At 36.9% G+C, this 23,902-nt stretch overlaps 1 protein-coding gene across 6 annotated transcripts in view; it reads left to right on the top strand.

Annotated features, from left to right (window-relative positions):
• TMEM260 (transmembrane protein 260) overlaps window positions 1-23,902 on the top strand; it is a 76,631-nt gene that overhangs the window by 36,345 nt on the left and 16,384 nt on the right. For all 6 annotated transcript variants that reach the window (XM_036918631.2, XM_036918621.2, XM_036918642.2 and 3 more), the window contains 6 exons: window positions 11,931-12,110; window positions 14,309-14,349; window positions 17,231-17,314; window positions 18,523-18,637; window positions 19,862-20,031; window positions 21,892-22,063. In XM_036918631.2, coding sequence (XP_036774526.1) covers window positions 11,931-12,110; window positions 14,309-14,349; window positions 17,231-17,314; window positions 18,523-18,637; window positions 19,862-20,031; window positions 21,892-22,063 — 762 coding nt within the window. The remainder of the gene's footprint in view (window positions 1-11,930; window positions 12,111-14,308; window positions 14,350-17,230; window positions 17,315-18,522; window positions 18,638-19,861; window positions 20,032-21,891; window positions 22,064-23,902) is intronic.

Genomic DNA, 23,902 nt, shown 5'->3' with positions numbered 1-23,902 from the left:
CAGCATAGATATCTCCTTCTTCATTCCCACGGCAAGTCCAGGAGCTGGTGGGGTGAGTGCATCTACAGCTGTAGCAGTGCGTGGATCTTTGTTGGGGTTTTTTGATGATCATCTTCTGGCATGAGTCTTCCAGAGAGTGCTGATGTTGGAAGTTCTCTTTCATATCGTATCTTAGTTCATTTTCAGGGTAGCCCAATTAGGCTTTGATCTTCTGTATAAACGCAAACAGACCCTTTGCCTACACTTTTATGTGCCCTTTATACCCTTGTGTAGAACTCATTGGAGGTTACCACACAGGAACTGCCCTTTTTGTTTTGTTTTGTTTTGTTTTGTTTTGTTTTTGGTATCACTAATCTACACTTACATGATGAATATTATGTTTACTAGGCTCTCCCCTATACCAGGTCCCCCCTATAAACCCCTTTATAGTCACTGTCCATCAGCATAGCAAAATGTTGTAGAATCACTACTTGCCTTCTCTGTGTTGTACAGCCCTCCCTTTTCTCCTACCCGCCCATGCATGTTAATCTTAATACCCCCCTACTTCTCCCCACCCCTCATCCCTCCCTACCCACCCATCCTCCCCAGTCCCTTTCCCTTTGGTACCTGTTAGTCCATTCTTGAGTTCTGTGATTCTGCTGCTGTTTTGTTCCTTCAGTTTTTCCTTTGTTCTTATATTCCACAGATAAGTGAAATCATTTGATATTTCTCTTTCTCTGCTTGGCTTGTTTCACTGAGCATAATACCCTCCAGCTCCATCCATGTTGCTGCAAATGATTGGATTTGCCCTTTTCTTATGGCTGAGTAGTATTCCATTGTGTATAAATACCACGTCTTCTTTATCCATTCATCTATCGATGGACATTTAAGTTGCTTCCAATTCTTGGCTATTGTAAATAGTGCTGCGATAAACATAGGGGTGCACTGATCTTTCTCATACTTGATTGCTGCATTCTTAGGGTAAATTCCTAGGAGTGCAATTCCTGGTTCAAATGGTAAGTCTGTTTTGAGCATTTTGATGTACCTCCATACTGCTTTCCACAATGGTTGAACTAACTTACATTCCCACCAGCAGTGTAGGAGGGTTCCCCTTTCTCCACAGCCTCACCAACATTTGTTGTTGTTTGTCTTTTGGATGGCAGCCATCCTTACTGCTATGAGGTGGTACCTCATTGTAGTTTTAGTTTGCATTTCTCTGATAATTAGCGATGTGGAGCATCTTTTCATGTGTCTGTTGGCCATCTGTATTTCTTTTTTGGAGAACTGTCTGTTCAGTTCCTCTGCCCATTTTTTAATTGGGTTATTTGTTTTTTGTTTGTTGAGGCGTGTGAGCTCTTTATATATTCTGGACATCAAGCCTTTATCGGATGTGTCATTTTCAAATATATTCTCCCATACTGTAGGGATCCTTTTTGTTTTATTGATGGTGTCTTTTGCTGTACAGAAGCTTTTCAGCTTAATATAGTCCCACTTACTCATTTTTGTGTTGTTTTCCTTGCCCGGGGAGATATGTTCAAGTAGAGGTCACTCATGTTTATTTCTAAGAGGTTTTTGTCTATGTTTTCTTCCAATAGTTGAATGGTTTCATGATTTACATTCAGGTCTTTGATCCATTTTGAGTTTACTTTTGTATATGGGGTTAGACAATGGTCCAGTTTCATTCTCCTACATGTAGCTGTCCAGTTTTGCCAGCACCACCTGTTGAAGAGACTGTCATTTCGCCATAGTATGTCCATGGCTCCTTTATCAAATATTAATTGACCATATATGTCTGGGTTAATGTCTGGATTCTCTAGTCTGTTCCATTGGTCTGTGGCTCTGTTCTTGTGCCAGTACCAAATTGTCTTGATTACTATGGCTTTATAGTAGAGCTTGAAGTTGGGGAGTGAGATCCCCCCTACTTTATTCTTCTTTCTCAGGATTGCTTTGGCTATTCGGGGTCTTTGGTGTTTCCATATGAATTTTTGAATTATTTGTTCCAGTTCATTGAAGAATGTTGCTGGTAGTTTCATAGGGATTGCATCAAATCTGTATATTGCTTTGGGCAGGATGGCCATTTTGACGATATTCATTCTTCCTAGCCACGAGCATGGGATGAGTTTCCGTCTGTTAGTGTCCCCTTTAATTTCTCTTAAGAGTGACTTGTAGTTTTCAGAGTATAAGTCTTTCACTTCTTTGGTTAGGTTTATTCCTAGGTATTTTATTTTTTTTGATGCAATTGTGAATGGAGTTGTTTTCCTGATTTCTCTTTCTGTTGGTTCATTGTTAGTATATAGGAAAGCCACAGATTTCTGTGTATTTATTTTGTATCCTGCAACTTTGCTGTATTCCGATATCAGTTCTAGTAGTTCTGGGGTGGAGTCTTTAGGGTTTTTTATGTACAGTATCATGTCATCTGCAAATAGTGACAGTTTAACTTCTTCTTTACCAATCTGGATTCCTTGTATTTCTTTGTTTTGTCTGATTGCCGTGGCTAGGACCTCCAGTACTATGTTAAATAACAGTGGAGAGAGTGGGCATCCCTGTCTAGTTCCCGATCTCAGAGGAAATGCTTTCAGCTTCTTGCTGTTCAATATAATGTTGGCTGTGGGTTTATCATAGATGGCCTTTATTATGTTGAGGTACTTGCCCTCTATTCCCATTTTGCTGAGAGTTTTTATCATGAATGGATGTTAAACTTTGTCAAATGCTTTTTCAGCATCTATGGAGATGATCATGTGATTTTTGTTGATGTGGTGGATGATGTTGATGGACTTTCGAATGTTGTACCATCCTTGCATCCCTGGGATGAATCCCACTTGGTCATGGTGTATGATTTTTTTGATGTATTTTTGAATTCGGTTTGCTAATATTTTGTTGAGTATTTTTGCATCTACGTTCATCAGGGATATTGGTCTCTACTTTTCTTTTTTGGTGGGGTCTTTGCCTGGTTTTGGTATTAGGGTGATGTTAGCTTCATAGAATGAGTTTGGGAGTATCCCCTCCTCCTCTATTTTTTGGAAAACGTTAAGGAGAATGGGTATTATGTCTTCCCTGTATGTCTGATAAAATTCCGAGCTAAATCCATCTGGCCCGGGGTTTTTGTTCTTTGGTAGTTTTTTTTATTACCACTTCAATTTCGTTGCTGGTAATTGGTCTGTTTAGATTTTCTGTTTCTTTCTAGGGCAGTCTTGGAAGGTTGTATTTTTCTAGGAAGTTGTCCATTTCTCCTAGGTTTCCCAACTTGTTAGCATATAGGTTTTCATAGTATTGTCTAATAATTCTTTGTATTTCTGTGGGGTCCGTCGTGATTTTTCCTTTCTCATTTCTGATACTGTTGATTTGTGTTGACTCTCTTTTCTTCTTAATAAGTCTGGCTAGAGGCTTATCTATTTTGTTTATTTTCTCGAAGAACCAGCTCTTGGTTTCATTGATTTTTGCAATTATTTATTCTTCTCAATTTTATTTATTTCTTCTCTGATCTTTATTATGTCCCTCCTTCTGCTGAACTTAGACCTCATGTGTTCTTCTTTTTCCAATTTCGATAATTGTGACATTAGACAATTCATTTGGGATTGCTCTTCCTTTTTTAAATATGCTTGGATTGCTATATACTTTCCTCTTAAGACTGCTTTTACTGTGTCCCACAGAAGTTGGGGCTTAGTGTTGTTGTTGTCATTTGTTTCCATATATTGCTGGATCTCCATTTTGATTTGGTCGTTGATCCATTGATTATTTAGGAGCGTGTTGTTAAGCCTCCATGTGTTTGTGAGCCTCTTTGCTTTCTTTGTACAGTTTATTTCTAGTTTTATGCCTTTGTGGTCTGAAAAGTTGGTTGGTAGGATTTCAATCTTTTGGAATTTTCTGAGGCTCTTTTTGTGGCCTAGTATGTGGTCTATTCTGGAGAATGTTCCATGTGCACTTGAGAAGAATGTATATCCCGCTGCTTTTGGATGTAGAGTTCTATAGATGTCTATTAGGTCCATCTGCTCTACTGTGTTGTTCAGTGCTTCCGTGTCCTTACTTATTTTCTGCCCAGTGGATCTATCCTTTGGGGTGAGTGGTGTGTTGAAGTCTCCTAGAATGAATGCATTGCAGTCTATATCCCCCTTTAGTTCTGTTAGTATTTGTTTCACATATGCTGGTGCTCCTGTGTTGGGTGCATATATATTTAGAATGGTTATATCCTCTTGTTTGACTGAGCCCTTTATCATTATGTAGTGTCCTTCTTTATCTCTTGTTACTTTCTTTGTTTTGAAGTCTATTTTGTCTGATATTAGTACTGCAACCCCTGCTTTCTTCTCACTGTTGTTTGCTTGAAATATGTTTTTCCATCCCTTGACTTTTAGTCTGTACATGTCTTTGGGTTTGAGGTGAGTTTCTTGTAAGCAGCATATAGATGGGTCTTGCTTTTTTATCCATTCTGTTACTCTGTGTCTTTTGATTGGTGCATTCAACCCATTAACATTTAGGGTGACTATTGAAAGATATGTACTTATTGCCATTGCAGGCTTTAAATTCGTGGTTACCAAAGGTTCAAGGTTAGCCTCTTTAGTATCTTACTGCCTAACTTAGCTCGCTTATTGAGCTGTTATATACACTGTCTGGAGATTCTTTTCTTCTCTCCCTTCTTGTTCTTCCTCCTCGATTCTTCATATGTTGGGTGTTTTGTGCTGTGCTCTTTCTAGGAGTGCTCCCATCTAGAGCAGTCCCTGTAAGATGTTCTGTAGAGGTGGTTTTTGGGAAGCAAATTCCCTCAGCTTTTGTTTGTCTGGGAATTGTTTAATCCCACCGTCATATTTGAATGATAGTCGTGCTGGATACAGTATCCTTGGTTCAAGGCCCTTCTGTTTCATTGTATTAAATATATCATGCCATTCTCTTCTGGCCTGTAGGGTTTCTGTTGAGAAATCTGATGTTAGCCTGATGGGTTTCCCTTTATAGGTGACCCTTTTCTCTCTAGCTGCCTTTAACACTCTTTCCTTGTCCTTGATCTTTGCCATTTTAATTATTATGTGTCTTGGTGTTGTCCTTCTTGGATCCTTTCTGTTGGGGGTTCTGTGTATTTCCGTGGTCTGTTTGATTATTTCCTCCCCCAGTTTGGGGAAGTTTTCAGCAATTATTTCTTCTAAGATACTTTCCATCTCTTTTCCTCTCTCTTCTTCTTCTGGGACCCCTATAATACGGATATTCTTCCTTTTCGATTGGTCACACAGTTCTCTTAATATTGTTTCATTCCTGGAGATCCTTTTGTCTCTCTCTATGTCAGCTTCTATGCGTTCCTGTTCTCTGATTTCAATTCCATCAATGGCCTCTTGCATTCTATCCATTCTGCTTATAAACCCTTCCAGAGTTTGTTTCATTTCTGCAATCTCCTTTCTGGCATCTGTGATCTCCCTCCGGACTTCATCCCATTTCTCTTGCGTATTTCTCTGCATCTCTGTCAGCATGTTTATGATTCTTATTTTGAGTTCTTTTTCAGGAAGACTGGTTAAGTCTGTCTCCTTCTCTTGTGTTGTCTCTGTGATCTTTGTCTGCCTGTAGCTTTGCCTTTTCATGGTGATAGGAATAGTTTGCAGAGCTGGGACGAGTGACGGCTGGAAGGACTTCCTTTCTTGTTGGTTTGTGGCTCTCCTCTCCTGGGAGAACAGTGACCTCTAGTGGCTTGTGCTGCGCAGCTGCACGCAGACAGGGTTTCTGCTTCCTGCCCGGCTGCTATGGAGTTAATCTCCGCTGTTGCTGTGGGCGTGGCCTGGCTCGGGCAGCTACTCCAAAGTGGTGGAGTCGCGTTGGAGCAGGAGCGGCTGGGAGGCTATTAATCTCAGTAAGGGGCCTCCCTGCTCCCTGCAGCCCAGGGGTTAGGGTGCCCAGAGATCCCCGGATTCCCTACCTCTGGATAAAGTGCCCCGCCCTGCCCCTTTAAGACTTCTAAAAAGGACCCGCCAAAACAAAACAACGACCACAAAAAAAAAAGAAAAAAAAATTTAAATTAAAAAAAAAAAAAAGTGGCCGCTCTTTTTTCTTTATTCTCTGGCGCCAGCCTAAGGCCTCTGCTCACTGGTCTTGCTGCCCTGTTTCCCTAGTATTGGGGTCCCTATCCCTTTAAGACTTCCAAAAAGCGCTCGCCAAAACAAAACAGCAAAAAAGCAAAAAAAAAAATGGTCGCGCGCTTTTCTTATGTCCTCCGGCACCTGGCCTCCAGTGCCCGCTCACTGTTCTTTCTGCCCTTTTTTCCTAGTATCAAGGGCCCTGCACTCTGGCCCGGATGGCGGGGGCTGGGTGTTCGGCAGTCCTGGGCTCTGTCTCCCTCCTGCTTTGCCTACTCTCCTCCAGCTGGGAGCTGGGGGGAGGGGCGCTCGGCTCCGCCGGTCCGGGGCTTGTATCTTACCCCCTTCGCGAGGCGCTGGGTTCTCTCAGGTGCAGATGTGGTCTGGATATTGTCCTGTGTCCTCTGGTCTTTATTCTAGGAAGGGTTGTCCTTGTTATATTTTCATAGATATATGTTGTTTTGGGAGGAGATTTCTGCTGCTCTACTCACGCCACCATCTTCCGCCCCTCCCTATATTTACTTTTATGTGTGGAATTTTTCATGTTTTTTCTTGTTGCTATTTAGTGCTTTTTCTTTTCAGCTTAAAGGAATCCTTTTAACATTTCTTGTAAGTATGGTTTATGCTGATGGACTCCTTTACCTTGTGTTTGTCTGGAAAGCTACTTATTTCTCCCTCAGTTTTGAAAGATAACCTGTCAGGGAGAGCATTTTTGTTTGGAAGTTTTTCTTCAGCACTTTGAGTGTATCATGCCACTCCCTTCTGGCTGGCAAAGTTTCTGCTGAGAAATCTGCTGATAGTCTTATTGGGATTCCCTTCTACTTAGCAAGTTGTTTTTCTCTTAATGGCTTTAAGATTCTCTCTTTATCCTTAACTTTTGACATTTTGATTTTGTGTCTTGATGTGGGTCTTTTTTGGTTCATCTTGTTTGGGTCCCTAGGATTCCTGGATCTTGATTTTTTTCCTACCTCAGGTAAGGGAAGTTTTCAGCCATTATTTCCTCGGATAAGTGTTCTGCCCCTTTTATTCTATTCTCCTTTTGTATCCCAATAATGTGAATGTTATTCCCCTTGGTATTCCATTGGTCCCTAAACTAGCTTCACATTTTTTTTCTTTTTGCTGCTCTGTTTGGGTGAGTTCCCCTCCCCCAGCTCACCAATTCTGTCTTCTGCCTCATCTAGTCTCATGTTGAACCCTTCTAGGGTATTTTCTAATTTTGCTATTGTGTTCTTCAGCTGTGACTTCTGTCTCATACTTTCTTATAGTTTTCCTTTGTTGAAGTTCTTGCTGTGTTTATCCGTTTTTCTCCCTAGTTCAGTGAGCATCTTTATGACCATTATTTTGAACTCTTAATCTGGCAAATTACTTATCTCTACTTCATTTAGGTTTTTCTCCATGGTTTTATCTTGTTCTTTTGTTTGAAACCTATTCCTCTTGTCTCCTCATTTTGCTTCACTCTCTGTGCTTGTTTCTATGTATCAGATGAAATGGCTACCTCTCCCAGTCTTGAAGGCATGCACTTGTGCAGGAGAAAAATCTTACTGTTTAACTTTCCCCTAGCTCTTGGTTGTCTCTTGAACCTTTGTATTTGTCTAGGCAGTCTAATTTTTCTTGATAGGTTCCAGTTGTTGAGGTTGTGCCAAGACCTGTAAATGTTCCAGAGGGAGGGCTTTCAGTCAGCACTGAGTTTCAGGCTGATTGGAAGCTAGACAGAAGGTTTTAAGGTATATAGTGTCTTGGGACTGCAATTGTGGACCCTGCTGGTCCCCAGACCAAGCAATCTGGAAATATCCTCTTAACGACAGTTGCAAAATTCAGACAAGTGTATGAGCTCCTTTCTGGGAGGTTTGGTGAGGTGTAGTGAGGCTAAGAGAGCTCTCAGAGGTATACCCTGGCCTACATTCCATGAGAGCACTTCCACAGCCTCTAGACGTGTGGTAAACCCTCATGCCAGAGTTCCAGATCAAGTAAATAAGCTTTTTTCCAATTTACTGGAGGGGTGTTTCAGTCGGCTGTCTGTACAGTGTCCTGCAGGTGGTAGTCTGCCAAGAACTGTCTCTCTAGTTGTTTCAGAACCTTAGAACCATGAAATACAATACCCAGTGGCCACAGAGCCACGTGCTCCAGAGTTGCCCCTGTGTGGGCTGTGTGCCAGCTGGCTTTGGCAGGGCTGCAGCAGTGCAGTGCAGTGCACAGGGACAGGGCACACCCACAGGGCTAGCAGGTTAGAGGGAGAGTGCAAATGGTACCCATCAGTATCCTCATTCCTGGAGAGTCCAAACAAGCTCCTGCCCTTAAGGAAGATGCCTTAAGTTTACAAATGAATCTCCTTTGCATATGGTCCAGGCACTTGTCAACCCGGGCTTGTGTGCCAGTGCCTGAGTGAGTAAGGCTGCTTACTCTAAGACCCTCTAGGAGCAGAGTCTCTGTTCCCTACAGCCCTTTGGTTTTCCTAAACACACGCCTTATTGGTTAAACCAAACATTTGAGAAGCTTGTCTCCCTGTGTAGGTTCCATGATTTGGAGTACGTGATGTAGGGCACAAAGTCCTGGCTCCTCAGGGAGAAATTTCATATTTGTGAGAGCCCTCCCAGCTGTCAGTCACTGTGCTGGGAGTGGAGGTTTTGATGAAACCGCATCTCTGCCTCACCTACCCATCTCAGTGTGGCCCTTTGATCCTTTGTTGTGGAGGAGCATGTTCAGGTAGTTTTCAGGGGGAATTTTTCCATATGTAGCTGTAGATTTGTTGTGTCTCTGGGAGTTACTACATTCACATTTTGAAATGCCTCCTGATTACTATAGCTTTGTAATACAGTTTGAAATAAGAGGTGTGATGCCTCCAGCTTTGTTCTTCTCTCTCAAAATTGTTTTGGCTCTTCAGAGGCTTTTGTGATTCCATACCAATTGTAGGATTCTTTTTTCTATTTCTGTAAAAGGTGTGATTGGAATCTTGATATGGGTTGCATTGAATCTAGATGGCATTGGGTAATATGGACATTTTAACAGTCTTAATTTTTCCAGTCCATGAATACAGGATATTTTCCATTTATTTGTGTCTTCTTCCGTTTCTTTTATCAACGACTGATAGTTTTCAGTGTACATATCTCTTACCATCTTGGTTAAATGTATTCCTAAGTATTTTACTGTTTTTGATGCTATTATAAATGAGATAATTTTCTTTCTTTTTTAAGTTTGTTGTTAGTGTATAGAAACACAACTAATTTTTATACATTGATTTTGTATCCTGAAACTTTATTGAATTTATTTATTAGCTCTAAAAGTTTTCTGATGGAATCTTACCATTTTCTACATATAAATCATGTCATCTGCAAACAGAGAGAATTTTACTTCTTTCCTTCCAATTTGGATGCCTTTTATTTATTTTTATTGCCTGACTACTCTAACTAAGACTTCCAGTACTATTTTGAACAGGAGTGGGAAAAGTGGGCACCCTTGTCTTATTCCTGATCTTAGAGGAAAAGCTTTCAACCTTTCACTGTTGAGTATGATGTTAACTGTGGGCTTGTTCATATATGGCCTTTATTATTTAAAGTATGCCCCAGGTCAGTGAAGTCAGAATCATTTTAGGGAAGGATCGGCCACCAGCTCAGCTCTATAAATGGGTTGAACCACTGGCTGGGATTTCTGTCCAGGTACCACTGCATGCAGGAACGCAGTCTGTGAGGATGTAATAAGCACGGGTTGCTATAATTCTGCTCCCCTCCTCTGTCTCTGTCTGATCCCCAGTGGTCTTCATGAGGTGAGAGCCAAGGGAACCTCTTGGGAAGTGTCCTGCAATGTGGGGGACTTGAATCTCCACCTTGGTCTCTCTTTTCCTACTGGATAAACATAGCCTTAGGGTGCCCCCTCAGTGCAGTGCTGTGCTAGCCTGGAGGAGGACTGATGTGGTCAGAGTGCTCCTCTTACATTTCTAATATGGTCTTCCCCAGACTGTACAGTCCAGAGCATCCTTCAGCCTCCCCCTGTACCCTGGACTTTGGAATGTTTCACACTGGTGTCTTGCCTGTGGGTAGTAGTAGTAGTAGTGGTAGTAGTTGCTAGTTGTTCCTTTTGTGAGGATGAAGTCAGGAATGAGCTATGCCATCTTGACGGTGTCACTCTTAGCTAGGCTTCTGATATCAGAGAAGGTACATTATGTCAGGTGATTCTCTAGCAAGAACTTAAAAAGCAAAGTTTTGTGTTAGTTGATTGAAAGGAGAGTCATTTTGCTTTGTATAAAACATGCAGGACTCAGAGTTGACGAGACTGAACCAAAAGTCTGTTCGTCCTGTACTTAGGTCAGCTGCTGAGGAATGATGAAATTTTAGGAAATAGACTCTTCAGGACATTTCATTTCCATCAGAGGCTAGAAAATAAGGTCTACCAATAAAGTGACAGGGAGGTGGGATCTTATGGTCAGATGACTAGGGTGGAGCAAGAAGTCCTGGGTCAGTTGGTGCAACCCTGGCTGCTCACTTTAGTTATCTGGAAAGCTTTAAAATTGTGTGTGTGTGTGTGTGTGTGTGTAAAAATGTTTACAGATATATATACACATGTTATTGTGTGTATATATGTGTATTTGTGTGTATTTATTTATGCTGATCTCACAGTAAAATAATTCTGATTTAATTGATCTGGGGGGAGGCATAGACATCAATACTTTTAAAAAGCACCCCAGGTAATTCTAAAATATATGCATCTAGGCTCAGAACCACTCTCCTGCACTCTCTGAAACAGCTCTCATGCAATTGTCTCCCTGTTTATTTTCCACACAAATGGAAAATTCTGCAGCAACTGCACCTTGCCGTTTTAAATTGAACTTTATAATGTGCAGAAACTGCCAAAATGTGAATATTTGCTTTCTTTAAACTACTTTTAAGAATAGCAAAGACATGTTGTTCGATTAGTTATTTCTTACAGTCTTCTCATGCCATCCTTCATGTATCTCATTACCGCTTTACAAATACCAAATGAAATCATTGCCATAATAAAATATTCCATTTTCAATAAAGAATGTTTATTTGAAAATACTAAGTCAGTTGCTTGTTCTACTGGTGAATGAGAACCTTGGTTCTTATATTCTTTGTCACATATGAATTTCCCTTTAAAGGAATATTTGTAATATAATGTGAAGGTAAATTTGGTAATTTCCAATTATGATATAAGAAATCCCCTTTCCCAATTACTAAAGCAATTGTTTAGTTTACCAGGGTTCTTTTGGATTTAATCTTTTTAAGACTTAGTATTTCCCTTTCTTTTAGAAATTAGCAGATAAATTTATTCTCACATGAGGCAACGTTGTTGTATACAACAAATTTCTTTCAGCACACCATCCTATATGTACATTGAAGAGCATTCAGATGAGCTGGGAGGTTACTGAAAAGCTAGTTTCATTTGTGCCAAGTATTTCCGTGAAATATCCCAAACTCTTGTAGAAAGAATCATATTCTCAATGTATAATCATAATAGAGTGTATACTTGAAGTCTACTCCTGATGATGGTGTTGAGGTGAACTGGTATTAGAACAATATTTTGGGCATGTTCAAAATCAGCCAAACAACTAAATCAGCTTCCAAGTGGGTTATCTCAGCTGTGCAATGCTGCATGTTGTGACATGGTTTAAAATGTAAAAGATGCAATAAACATGATACTCATGAGTCTTTGCTAATATATTATGCTTCACTCAGATTTCACCTGCCATGCAAAGGCGCTCAGACTGATGCAATTTTCTAGTAGTCCACAGTAATCAGAAGGTTTAACATATTATTCTGTGGTGACTTAACATAAATTGAGAGATCAGCTCTAAGTAAACATATTTGATGTTTTCCTTGATATGTTCTTGAAGCTCCAGGATGAATTGTCTAAAATAAACATCGTCATGCCATACAATGTGCTCTGCTGCAGGAACTCTCCCTGGGCTTTTTGCTGAAGTTGGGTCTGCACTTCTCTGCTGGTTTGCTGCCTTATTTCTACCTTCCTGTCTCTTGCTACCTCAATCAAGCCCGTTGGAGCTGGGGAGACCAGACAACGTTGCTAGGATTTTTGACACATTTTCTCAGGGAAGAATATGGAACATTCAGTCTGGTAAGTTTATAATTTATAGCCTTTTTAAGGAAGGAAGAAGCAAAATTTCAGTGTTTTGCCTGGACCTTGACTGAAGAAAAAGTTGGTCAATGACATAAAAGTTTTATTGTAGTTTTATATATATAACAAATGTGCCCCTTGGAGTGTGACCTCTAACATACTTTAGAAAATAATTGGAATCATTTAACTCGACATTATACTGTTGTATGTCCTGAATATACTTTTCAGCATAACAAGCCTTAAGAAGACTCAGCTTCCAGTGCTTAAAGTACTTCAGTCTTCTTAGGATTGGGTATCACTTTGGGCTCTTGGTCTGTGATTAAAAATATTTGGAAAAAATGAAAGGCAAAAAACTCAAAATGTTCAACCTTTATCAAAACACTTTATTTTTACATATTAGATGAATAGTTCTCCTGTTAGTATTTAGTGTAATACCTTTGGTGTAAGTTCCTTATAAAATACAATTTCACTAAATGTATGAAATTTAGTGTGTTCTAAAGAAGTTCAAAAGGACTTGCTTTCTCTAAAACATAAATTAGGGGAAAATACTAAATATGGTTACAGAAGAAGTTATCTGAAAAATGAAAGGATAAACAGGTTGTCTTTTATTTTAATATAGAGAGCTGTATCATGGTTTTTCTTTCATGGTTTGTGCTTTTTGTGTCTTAAGAAGGCAAATCTCAGAAGAGTTTTTATTATGACGCCATGTATACAGGATTCTAAACCATGTAAAAATGAAACAATCCGTTGCTCAAGGATACATACAAAAGTAGTAAAACTATGTATCTTTAGAAAGTAGGAGAATAGTTAACACAAAATTCAAGTTCACAGTTACCACCAGGGAAGAGCAAGGTGAGGCCTCTGAGGGCTTTGTGAGATACCTTACAGTATTCATGTGGTTCTGGTTCTTAAATGAATGGTGGGGGGATAGATTTTTTAAACCATTTATCCCTTAACTATACATTATATACGTTGTTTGTATGTATACATTGTTTTCTTGATTTAGGAGTTTGATACTTTAAACTTATATTTTGGTTCTCTTGTATTGGTTATTCCATTAAACTATTGCTTGAGGGCCATTCCAGATTTGAAATTTGTATAATTCACACATACATGTGAAATTATAGACTGACAGGTAATAATGAGCTCTAATCAGAGTGCCCAAAAAAGAGTGTAAAGGCACTTTGTAACAAAAGTGTAAAGTCTATTAATTCATTAATGTGTTAATCATTCCTGCTGGAATAGTTTAACTAATTTTTACCCAGTTATTTCTGAAATTCTTCCTAAAGGCTGTCCATGTTTAGTTTTCACTGACTTCTCTTAAAAAGTTCTGTAAGACTGAAGTAAAGAATGAAGACAGATGTTGCACTGCATATTTAAAACATGTATCTTTAGAAATACCATATGTCCCAGTAATTCCACTTGTGGGAATTTACCCAAAGAACACAAAATCACTATTCAAAAAGATATATGTAGTCCTGTGTTTATTGCAGCATTATTTACAATAGCCAAGATATGGAAGCAACCTAAGTGTCCATCAAAAGATTAATGGATAAAGATATAGTACATATACAATGGATATTATTAAGCCATAAAAAAGAATGGAATCTTGTCATTTGTGAAATCTGGATGGACTTAGAGGGTATTATGCTAAGTGAATTAAGTCAGACAGAGAAAGACAGATACTATATGATTTCATTTATATGTGGAATCTAAAAAGTAAAACAAATGAACAAGCAAACAAAACAGAAGCAAACTCATAAACACAAAGAACAAACTGGTGGTTGCTATGTGCGGGAGAGAGGGAGGATGGGCAAAATAGGTGAAGGGGATAAAGAGGGATAAACTTCCAATTCTAAAGTAAATACGTTCATGAAGATGAGATAGTACAGCATAGGGAATATAGTCAATAATATCGTAATGTCTTTGTATGGTGACAGCTGGTAACAACTCTTATGGTGAGCATTTCATAATGTATATAATTGTTGAATCATTATGTTGTTCACCTGAAACCAATGTAATATTATATATCAACTATTAACTATACTGAGATTTTAAAACAGAGAGTGCAATTATGGTTAAAAAAAGCAAGCAAACAAAAACCATATATCTTTTAAATCCAGACAGTTAAAATATAATAGCTTCACAAAGCTTCAGCTTAATGCTTATGCAAGTAAACTTTTCTCTTTTATGTTTAGGCCAAATCTGAAGTAGGATCCAGTATGTCTAAAATTCTGCTGTGAGTATGAAATATTTGAAACTGTTTTTAAATATATTCTCTATTAGTTCCCTAAATGGTTTGTAGGATTTCTGAGTTTATCTCTTTGTGAAGCAGTATATCCAAGAAGTAGTTTTCACCTGTGCAGTAAACAGTTGTTTGTGTATACTGTCATATATTCTAACATTTCCTTCAATAAGGTAAAGCTTATTGACCAGTAAATACAACAGTGACAAAACTATTAGAAGACTATATATAAAAGTAAAATGGTTCACCTTTCAGTTGGCTACAAAATAACACAATGTAGAGTTGCTTTATAAGTAATTTCTTTGTTCTGGTTTTATATATCTTCCTTTTTTCAGAGATATTTTATAACTTATTTACAATCAGAGCAATTATTTCCCGTTATTTTGGATTGAGCTTTGCTTTTTCAGTTCTTAAGAGCTTAATTTAATGTCTCTTAAAACTTTTAAGCTCTCCCTAAGCTCTGTTTTTGCCTTACATATTTTTAACATCCAACCTTATTAGAACCAGCTAAAGTAAATATATTTCATCTACGTTATCTACTAGTATTCTATAAAAAGTGGGTTAATATTTGCTTTAAAACCTATACAGATTAAGATAATTTACATACTACCAATCCTGTATTATTTTTATATTTTCGTTCTAAAATAAGGAAGAATAGTTTTTTATAACACTAAAGTGATATCCTAACTAATTATTAATTTATGATTCTCTGGACTGTTTAAACCACTTAAAAAATATGGGAGATGGGAGAATATTTCAAGTCTACATAAGAGGCAGTTCATAGATCCTTACAAATTCTATCTTGTTTACTTGCTAGCTTTCGTGCTTCCTTCCATCCTGCCTTTTTTTTTCTTTTTAAATGACCTTTTTTTAACCATAATGTTGCTCATGTAATTGTAGATTAATTATACCAAAAAAAAAATGACCTTTTTCCCTACTCCAAAAAAATAATACATAATCATTATAGGAACTTTAGAAAATACAGACGAGTAAAAATAAGAAAATTAAAATTACTGTAATTGTAACATTCAGAGATAACTACTGTTATCAATCCATTAACATTTTTGTGTGTATCTTTCTAATTTTTTTTTGTTTTAAGAAATCGGATCATAATATATATTCTGTTTTATTAGCCTGCTGTTTTCTTTTTATACTTTATCTTGAAAATATTTTCCTGCCACCAATTATTCTTATGTAACTTCTTGATGGTTCTTACATTGATTTTAAATATTTACTTTTATGTCTGACTGAGACTTTTGTGGCTGCTTTTTCTTTTTTGTTGTGGAGAAGTTAGCATGAAGATCAGCTTCCCTTTTAAAGATAAAGACAACTTTACCAATGTCTCTGGGCTTTTGCTTTATTCTGCTTTGCTCCATTCCAAAAGATTCACTGCCTGTTCTTTCATAAGCTGCCTTCTGGGTTGTTAGCACATTCAGGGTTAAAGGTATATTTTGCTTTCACAAATCCCACATGAACTCCAGTGAACTCTGAAGAGTAATCCGAGACCATACATTTAACTTTTATTACTTGCCCATAAGAGTTATCTGTTGAGGAACTTAAAGGCCTCCTTTACGTTGAAGTAAGAGCAGTTAGGTTATATCCCTTTGTTAAGAAAAACGTCTTGACAAAAGTGATGACCACTCATACTATTTGTTCGAACCAAATCATAATGTAGAGTTGAGGCATAATCCTAGCACTGTCTGATTGTGTGAGAGAATTTCTAGTCTTTAATTGTTTCAGGTGGACAAGAGTGTTGAGAAAGGCAACTCATAATTAGCTCACTAGAAAATCCTTCAAAATGATTGAACCTAATCATCTACCCTTTTACAGTCAAGCAAATTCAATTCTTTCCCCATGCATATCTCTAAATTGCAATCCTGTAAAAGGAAATTATTGAAACTAACCTTAGGCAATGAGCATGTTTTAGAGCTTAATTTAAGCAACAGATCTCCGAGAATTAATTTTGAGACTGACTTCATTCCTTTTGAAGATGGTTTGAAATGGGCCTCATGCTGGAATCAATTTTTCAAGTGTATTTGAAAATGAGCAAGAATATCTTCTCATAGTAGATGAGTCTTCATTAATAAAGTACATATTGTGTGGTTTCCACAATTACGGCATCACATTTTCTCCAGGAAAATTGCCAGTAGGGAGAGGAATGTTCTCCAAGATGGTGTATAGAGTCATTTCTTTTTTAAAAAAAATTGCAGACTGCTAGAGCTGTTTTAAAACTCAGATAACACTTGGAAAATGCTTATTAGTTAATGGATGAATTTAGCTTAATTGTTGGAAAAAAATACACTTCTCAGAGGTTTCTTAAACATTTTTTGAACCAAATAATATAGAAAACAAGGAAGCCTTTTAAGGAAGAAGATAACCCAGCAAGGAATGATTGGAGTTCACTTCTCTTGTCTTTTTTTCTTCATGATTGATCTCCAGATAATTATTTGAATTAGTTTTATTATCAGTTGCTAAATCACTGAAGGCCACATCTACACTTGTGACAGAAGAAAGTTCAAAAACCGATTTGAGATGACTTCTTATCAAACCAACTGGGGATACAAGTTGGTTTACAACATCAATAGAGTGTACTAGTGTCACAAATACAGAAGAATTATTTGTTCTGCTGCTATCCCAAATTCTCTAAGTTGGTAAGCCAGTGTTACAATTAGAAAACATCTTAGAACTGCTTAGCTTTTTCTCCTGAATTTACATTTTTCTCCTGGATTTAAAAGAAACAGTCATTTAAAAATATGACTCTTATAAACTATTCAGTACATAATCAGATGTGTTCTACAAAAACTGTTTTATTTGGAATTAACCAGATTTGTTTCTGACCACGAGTAAGTTGTAAAAGATAATCTATCTTTTACAGTTCTCAGGTAATGAATATGAGGACCCAACTCTCATTCAACATTCAAGCTCTTGCAATTTGGGCAAATATATGTTTAGCAAGAAAGTGAGTAATATAAATCCTTTTCCTGTTATTTTTCCCGTGTTCATTAAATCAATTAGTATTTGCAATAAGTCATTGCCAGTGTTATTTTAAATTGCTCTATTTAAATGGCCCTAACCACTTCTACTGAGGCAAATATATATTGCTTTCTTGTTGGGTTTTTTTTTAATTATAAATGAGGGATTTTGAAAGATAGAGCAGCAGATTGCAGTCTAACAAAGCAAGTCATTAGATTCTTAAACTTCTGATTGATTCCTTACTCTGCCCATAGCCAACTATTATCATTGCACTGCAAAAGAAACAATTATTTGAATTCCTCTGTAGATAAAAGTAATCTCCAATGATTAAAAAAATCTAAAAAATATAGCACTATTAACCCCCATTAATTTTTGTTCATTTACTTTCTATTCTGTTGAATGTATTTTGATTTAAATGTATATATATATATATATATATATATATATATATATATATATATACACATTTATAGTTTTGCATCCTTAACACAATGTTATGAGCAGTTTCTTATACCATAAAAATAAAAACTTAAAACCATTTAAGTGACTATGTAATTTTCCATCCATCAATTAGGAAAATAATTTAAATGTTCTCATATTTGAGGATTTTTTGGTTGCTTCACTTTTTCTGCTATTATAAGTAATACCAAAGCATTTTTATGGATTAATCTTTATCCACATTTCTGGTTATTGCTTAAAGATTTATGCCTACATGTCAAATTATTGGATCAATGAGTGAATATTTTTAAGGCTCTTGATATATAGTATCAGATTAACTTTTCTTAAAGATTATACTAGCATGCTCATACTACGACATTCTCATTGACATTGAGATTTGTCATTTTAAAATCTTTATAATTTTGATGAATAAAATTATTCTTTGCTTTGTATATGTTTAATTACATCTTAAATTTAACAAGGTTAATTCTTTGTATTTCTTCTGTGGATTTTAACTTTGTATCTTTTGCTGCATAGTTCCAAGTTAAGTTGTCTATAATATATGGTACAGTGCATAATTTAGTACTCTTAGTTATGCATTCCAACTCAGATTTTTTTAAACTGAGATCTTTCTTTGTTCCTAGTTAAAATAAGGAAGCTTTAGAGGTGCAAATATTTTTTAATATAGTTTAAAACCATGTAATATTATTATCAATATTCATGCATGTAAGTGATTTTGTACATTTTTTTTTATAGGGACAGAAAGAACCCATCATTAGTATGGCTTTTCACTGGAATGTTTTGCATTTATTCATTGTTCTTTGCTTGGAGAGCAAATTTAGATATTTCAAAACCACTTTTCATGGGTGTGGTAAGTTTTACTTAGACATATCCTTGATCAGAAACTTTGGTGAAGAATGTACAGATTTGTCTTTCATGAATCTTGTAGACCAAACTATTTCAGAAGTAGTTCGAATTATATATACATTAGTAGAAGTGAAAAGTTAAATTACTGAACCGGTAAGTGTGGGCCTCTTTTTAGCAAAAGAAAAATGAAAAGTTAACACAGTAGTTAAATAGAAAAATAAATATAAAGTAGATTTAACTTAGTCATTTTCTGTGTGTACTTGCAGATACTGGTACTACTGTACTTTTCCAGGAATTGTTTTTTTTAATAGCAAAGAAATATGGTTTGTAATTGGGGGTTCTTATTGACACATTCCTTCATTTCATACCTACCCAGGCCTAGAACTGTGCATAAGAGCCACCACATTTCTGTTTTTCCTTAGAAGGGATTTCTTCTCTGTATAGTAGAAACTATAAGCTCTTTTTGAAAGCTGAAATCACCTGGGTTGTGTGTGTGTGTGTGTGTGTGTGTGTGTGTGTGTGTGTGTGTGTTTAAGAGGCCTAATAAATAATACCCTAGCTCACCTGAGTTCTGAATCAATTAAGAAACGAAATAAACCAGTAAAGCAGATGGAAGAATCACCTTTATTGCTGATAACACTGAGATGGGAGAATGTGGCTTATACTTGTGGGCAAGGGGGTTTCCTCATACTGCATCCTAGAATGGACAGGCTTACCCACCAGACCCCACTTCCACCCCATCAGTGCGCCAGTCACAGAGTCTGCCCCTGGACAAGTCTGTCACTTCCAAGAAAAACAGAAAGGAATGGGCAGGCTACACAGGCCCAGACCCAGATCCCAAACTCTTCTATCAACTCAGGCCCTACAATCCTACAGGAAGAAACCAGTGAGGGGACATTATGCTAATGGAGCTTCTCCACCGAGAAGGAAACATCAGGAGTAAAGCAAAAGCATTTCTCCACCTTCTCCACCTTACCTATGGCAGAGGTTCAAGATGAAGGCCATAGGACTGAGAAGAATGTGAGAGTCACATGTCACAACAGAAAGGAGGAATATTTGGAAATTGAGAAATAAAGTGACCTGGAGTTGGATTGGGGAAATCAGTTAAGAAGACCTGAATGACAGCAGGCATAAGCAACAAGGTGTATGCAATATACTTTTAAAATATTTAAGTACCTGATTGCATAAACCAGTCAACTAGATGTACTTCTGCATGTCTCCTGCACAGGTAGAACGATTCTGGATGCAGAGCAATGCGGTGGTGGCCGTCCTCGCTGGCATCGGTTTGGCCACCCTTGTTTCTGAGAGTAACCGAGTGTTGAACACCAATGGGCTCCAGTGCCTGGAATGGCTTTCAGCAACTCTTTTTGTAACTTACCAAATATATTCTAATTTCAGGTAACACATGGTTGTTTTTATGAAAAGTAGTGCTCAAGCCAGAGACATTTGGAAGTTTAGATGCTAGGGCTTTATTTGACCTTTAACTTCCATTGGTTTTCAAAGTGAGACAGCTTGGTCTGAATGCAATCCTTCTTAAACTTTTGAGCCAGAATCTCAGCATGAGTGATGTACAGTTTCAGGGCATTGCAAGCAAGGGTTTGGCTGGTGCATATACAACAATTTGTGTATTTTCCTCTAAGGAACCGTAGAGATATTTTATAGAATCTGTAAAATTCCATGATCTAAAATACCATTGGATGGAGAGTAAAGACATTTGAGCCTTTTAGTATGCCCTAAAATAATTATCTTTGTGCTTCAAAGATTTCATCTTTTGAGTAATACCTGGCCCTTATATAGTTCATTCTGCAATAGTGAATTTCATTATTTTGAAATAATCAAAGTTCTAATTGTTTCTTAACCCTTATGTATTTTTCAGAATCTGTTTAGTAACCATTCTGATGAAAGTCTCAGTCTGTTATAAAAGATGTCCAAGTTTTAGATGATAGTTCATTTATTGCCAACAGTTAAGTAAACATCACAGAAGTGGAACAGTCCATTGGAGTTTTGTTACAGTGAAATCTGATTGGTATTTTAAAAGGTTAAATTTCCTCTTTAAACCAAACTTTAAAAACTGATATTCGTTATAATACTGGTCAGGCCAGTGTTAGGAAGGCTGCATTGCCAGGAGACCTTGTGAGAGGGAAAGGCACACCAAGACACAGCCCCATAGCTAGCTCAAACACAGTTTGCAAAGCTCACAGTGTTTCCCAAGCTTTTTTTTTTTTAAAACCCATCTTCTCCTGGCTTGGGTTTTTAGGGCAATCCAGATGCAACACCAGGGATGCTTGCACAGGCTGTGTGGTTTTATCTTGTTTTGGTTCTTTTATTTGCCCCCAGAAGAATGGAATAGATAGCAACTTTTGGGGTGGCAGAAAAGTGAGGGAATCATAGTAGAATATTGTTGCATCAGCTTTATGACTTTGAAGCTAACTCAGTGATTCGACTTTAGGCTGTGTTTCTCAGCCCCATTAAATATAATGATATTGATAATATCAGGAACTGCTTTTCCCTTTGTTGAGGCTTTTACTCTCTTGTAGTCTTTTTCTTTTTTCATGAAAAGCTCTCAGAATTTATGTGTTTTCTTTGAAATTAAAAAGTCTGCTTCATTATTGAAAAGAGTTATATCATTGTTGGCAAAGGCAAATAATACATGGTGAGAAGCAAACAATTCAACCAGCCACTCCTTCCCTTCCTTCTCATTGGTCTCACTCCTAATTATTTATCAGTCTAGAGGGGAGAGAGGAACAAGGGGGCCTGTGTTTCATGGAAGTGGTGGAAAGGATCAACCTGCATGCAGGACAGTCAGACAAGTGTCGTACAAATTTATGCCAGAAACTAGATTTCCTTCTGCATTTCTGAAAATTCCTTTGAACCTGATGGAGTTAACATGGAATTGCCTTAAATTACAAGTGGAATCAGAAACCTTACTTTTCAGTGAAACTGGGTGTGCTTTCAGGAAAAAAGGGTATATTCTTGAGCACCAACTGATACCCTTTTTATGGAAATGATTATAAATCCTGAGTAAAGCAGTACACTGATTTTTTTCAGTTTCACATTTAGTTCTTTCTCCTTTTCTTTAAGAAGATAGTGTTCTCTTTTCAAATACATGTATTTTCATAGAAGATAAAAATTAGAATACTTTGAAACACTAAATGTAGATTTTATGATGGGGAAAGCATGGAGCAGAAAATAAGCCCAGCCTTATTAAAACTGCAGCAATATGTTGCTATTTTAATGTCTCTTGATCCTTTTATTTAGCATTTGTGACCAAAGAACCAACTATGTGATTGATAAATTTGCAAAGAATCTTCTATCCTCTATGCCTCATGATGCAATTATTTTACTCAGAGGAGATTTGCCAGGGAATTCTCTCCGCTACATGCATTATTGCGAGGGCCTGAGGCCAGATATTTCATTAGTGGATCAGGAAGTAAGTATATGAAACATGAAGTAACAGTCATTACTTTAAAACAAATGTGTTTTCTTAAACTAATTTTTAACAGTGAATGGGTACAGTTTTTGTGATCACTCTTAGATAAAATATATATCACACTCTTTTGTTTATTTTTAATTAGTATAAATCATATGAGTTGCTCTTTTTCATTCAAACTGAATATTGTATAAACTAATGAATTTTTTATTAGATTCAAATTACGTTCCAGGTCTTTAGTTCACATGACAAACCATGAAAATACTGTATTATAAGATTATTTTTAAATAATTATTTTACATGCAGACAATACAACCATTCAAATTAACACTGCCCACTGGTCCAGGGATTAAAATATAAACTAGGTTGAATATAAAATAAGTCATATTGCAGGTAAATAAACATTTCGCTCAAAGTAGATATTATTAGCTACAATTCCGCTATAGAATTTGTGTGTAAACTTTGTTGATCTTATGACAAAAATATCCTTGGAGAGGACTTGTGAAAATTTTGAGGTCTGATATAAAAATTTTCTGTACCTGAAGAAATATATTCAAACTATAAGTTTTGTTATTTAAACCATGAATAATTAAAAGGGGAAAAAATATCTTTTTTTAGAACAGTCATCAGGGAAAGGCAACTCTTAATCTTGATACTAATCTTAATACTATGATTGGTTTAATTGACCAAATTACCAGGCACAATACTTATTTAATAAATTTTGTTGAATTAATGAATAATTAGAATTTTTTGGAGAAAACTGTATGAACTGATTTGCAAATAGAGGGAAATTTGCATATTACACACATTTTTGTAAGTTTGCATTTATATCATGTACACAAATCAATTAATTTGATCTTCAGTCTAGCTTGTGACAAAAGCCAGGTTATTTGGGATAATATGGTATTGCACTACAATTTTAAATAGTGTGTGGGATGGCAGCTACTGTAGTTGAGAAGCATGGATTTCAAAGTTAATTAGACTGAAATTCAAGACCTCATTCTGTCACTTCCTAGATCTGTGATGTCACTAATGGTTTTTCTTCTCAGAGTTTCTATTTCCTTATCTATAAAATGGAAATGATCGTTGTATAAGTTAAGATGCTTTAAGTGCAAGAAACAAAGTACTTGACTAAGAGTAGCTTAAACTGTGGTGTTTTTAATTTCACATAACAAATAGTTTGGAGATAGGAGGTTTTAGGATTGGTAACACAAGCAGTTCAATGATGTCAGTGTTCTGGGCAGCTTTTCTGCATCCATCTTGAACTGATGAGTGCCCAGTTCCAAACATCACATCCTGAAATGCAGCAAACTGCTGAGGCAGAGAGAGAGAGAAAGAGTAACATGTACCTCAGGATCCTGCAGCAGCCCTCCACTTGGCCCCAATAACCAGTTTTGGGTCATATGCCCTCTCCTAAACTACTCACTAGCAAAGAGGAATGACTAGATCCAGCACACTGCTGCCCTACACTACCTGATCAAAATCAGGATTGTGTTAGTGAGAAGGAAAAGTTACTGGCTGTTGAGTGGACAATAAACAGTATCTGACATAATTATTCTCACATAGTAAGGCTAGTATGAGAATTAAATGAGAAACATTAAGATCATATCATGTAGTGAGTATTTAATTAATATTAATATCCCTAAGAACTGAAACTGCTGGGTAGTAAAACCTAATTCAATATGTATTTTTTGAGTATTTACAACAAACAATTAGATTCGAATTAATTTGTCCTTTCTAGGTAAATGACTTGTATAAAACAAGTAAAATATAAACATGGTTTGCTCAAATAATGATATCCAAACTTTAACAAAGCTTTGAAAGTGTAAATAGGAGTCT

The sequence above is a fragment of the Manis pentadactyla genome, chromosome 11 (assembly GCF_030020395.1).
Source record: "Manis pentadactyla isolate mManPen7 chromosome 11, mManPen7.hap1, whole genome shotgun sequence".
In the NCBI taxonomy this organism is placed as follows: domain Eukaryota; kingdom Metazoa; phylum Chordata; class Mammalia; order Pholidota; family Manidae; genus Manis; species Manis pentadactyla.
This window is presented reverse-complemented; position numbering and strand designations above follow the sequence as displayed.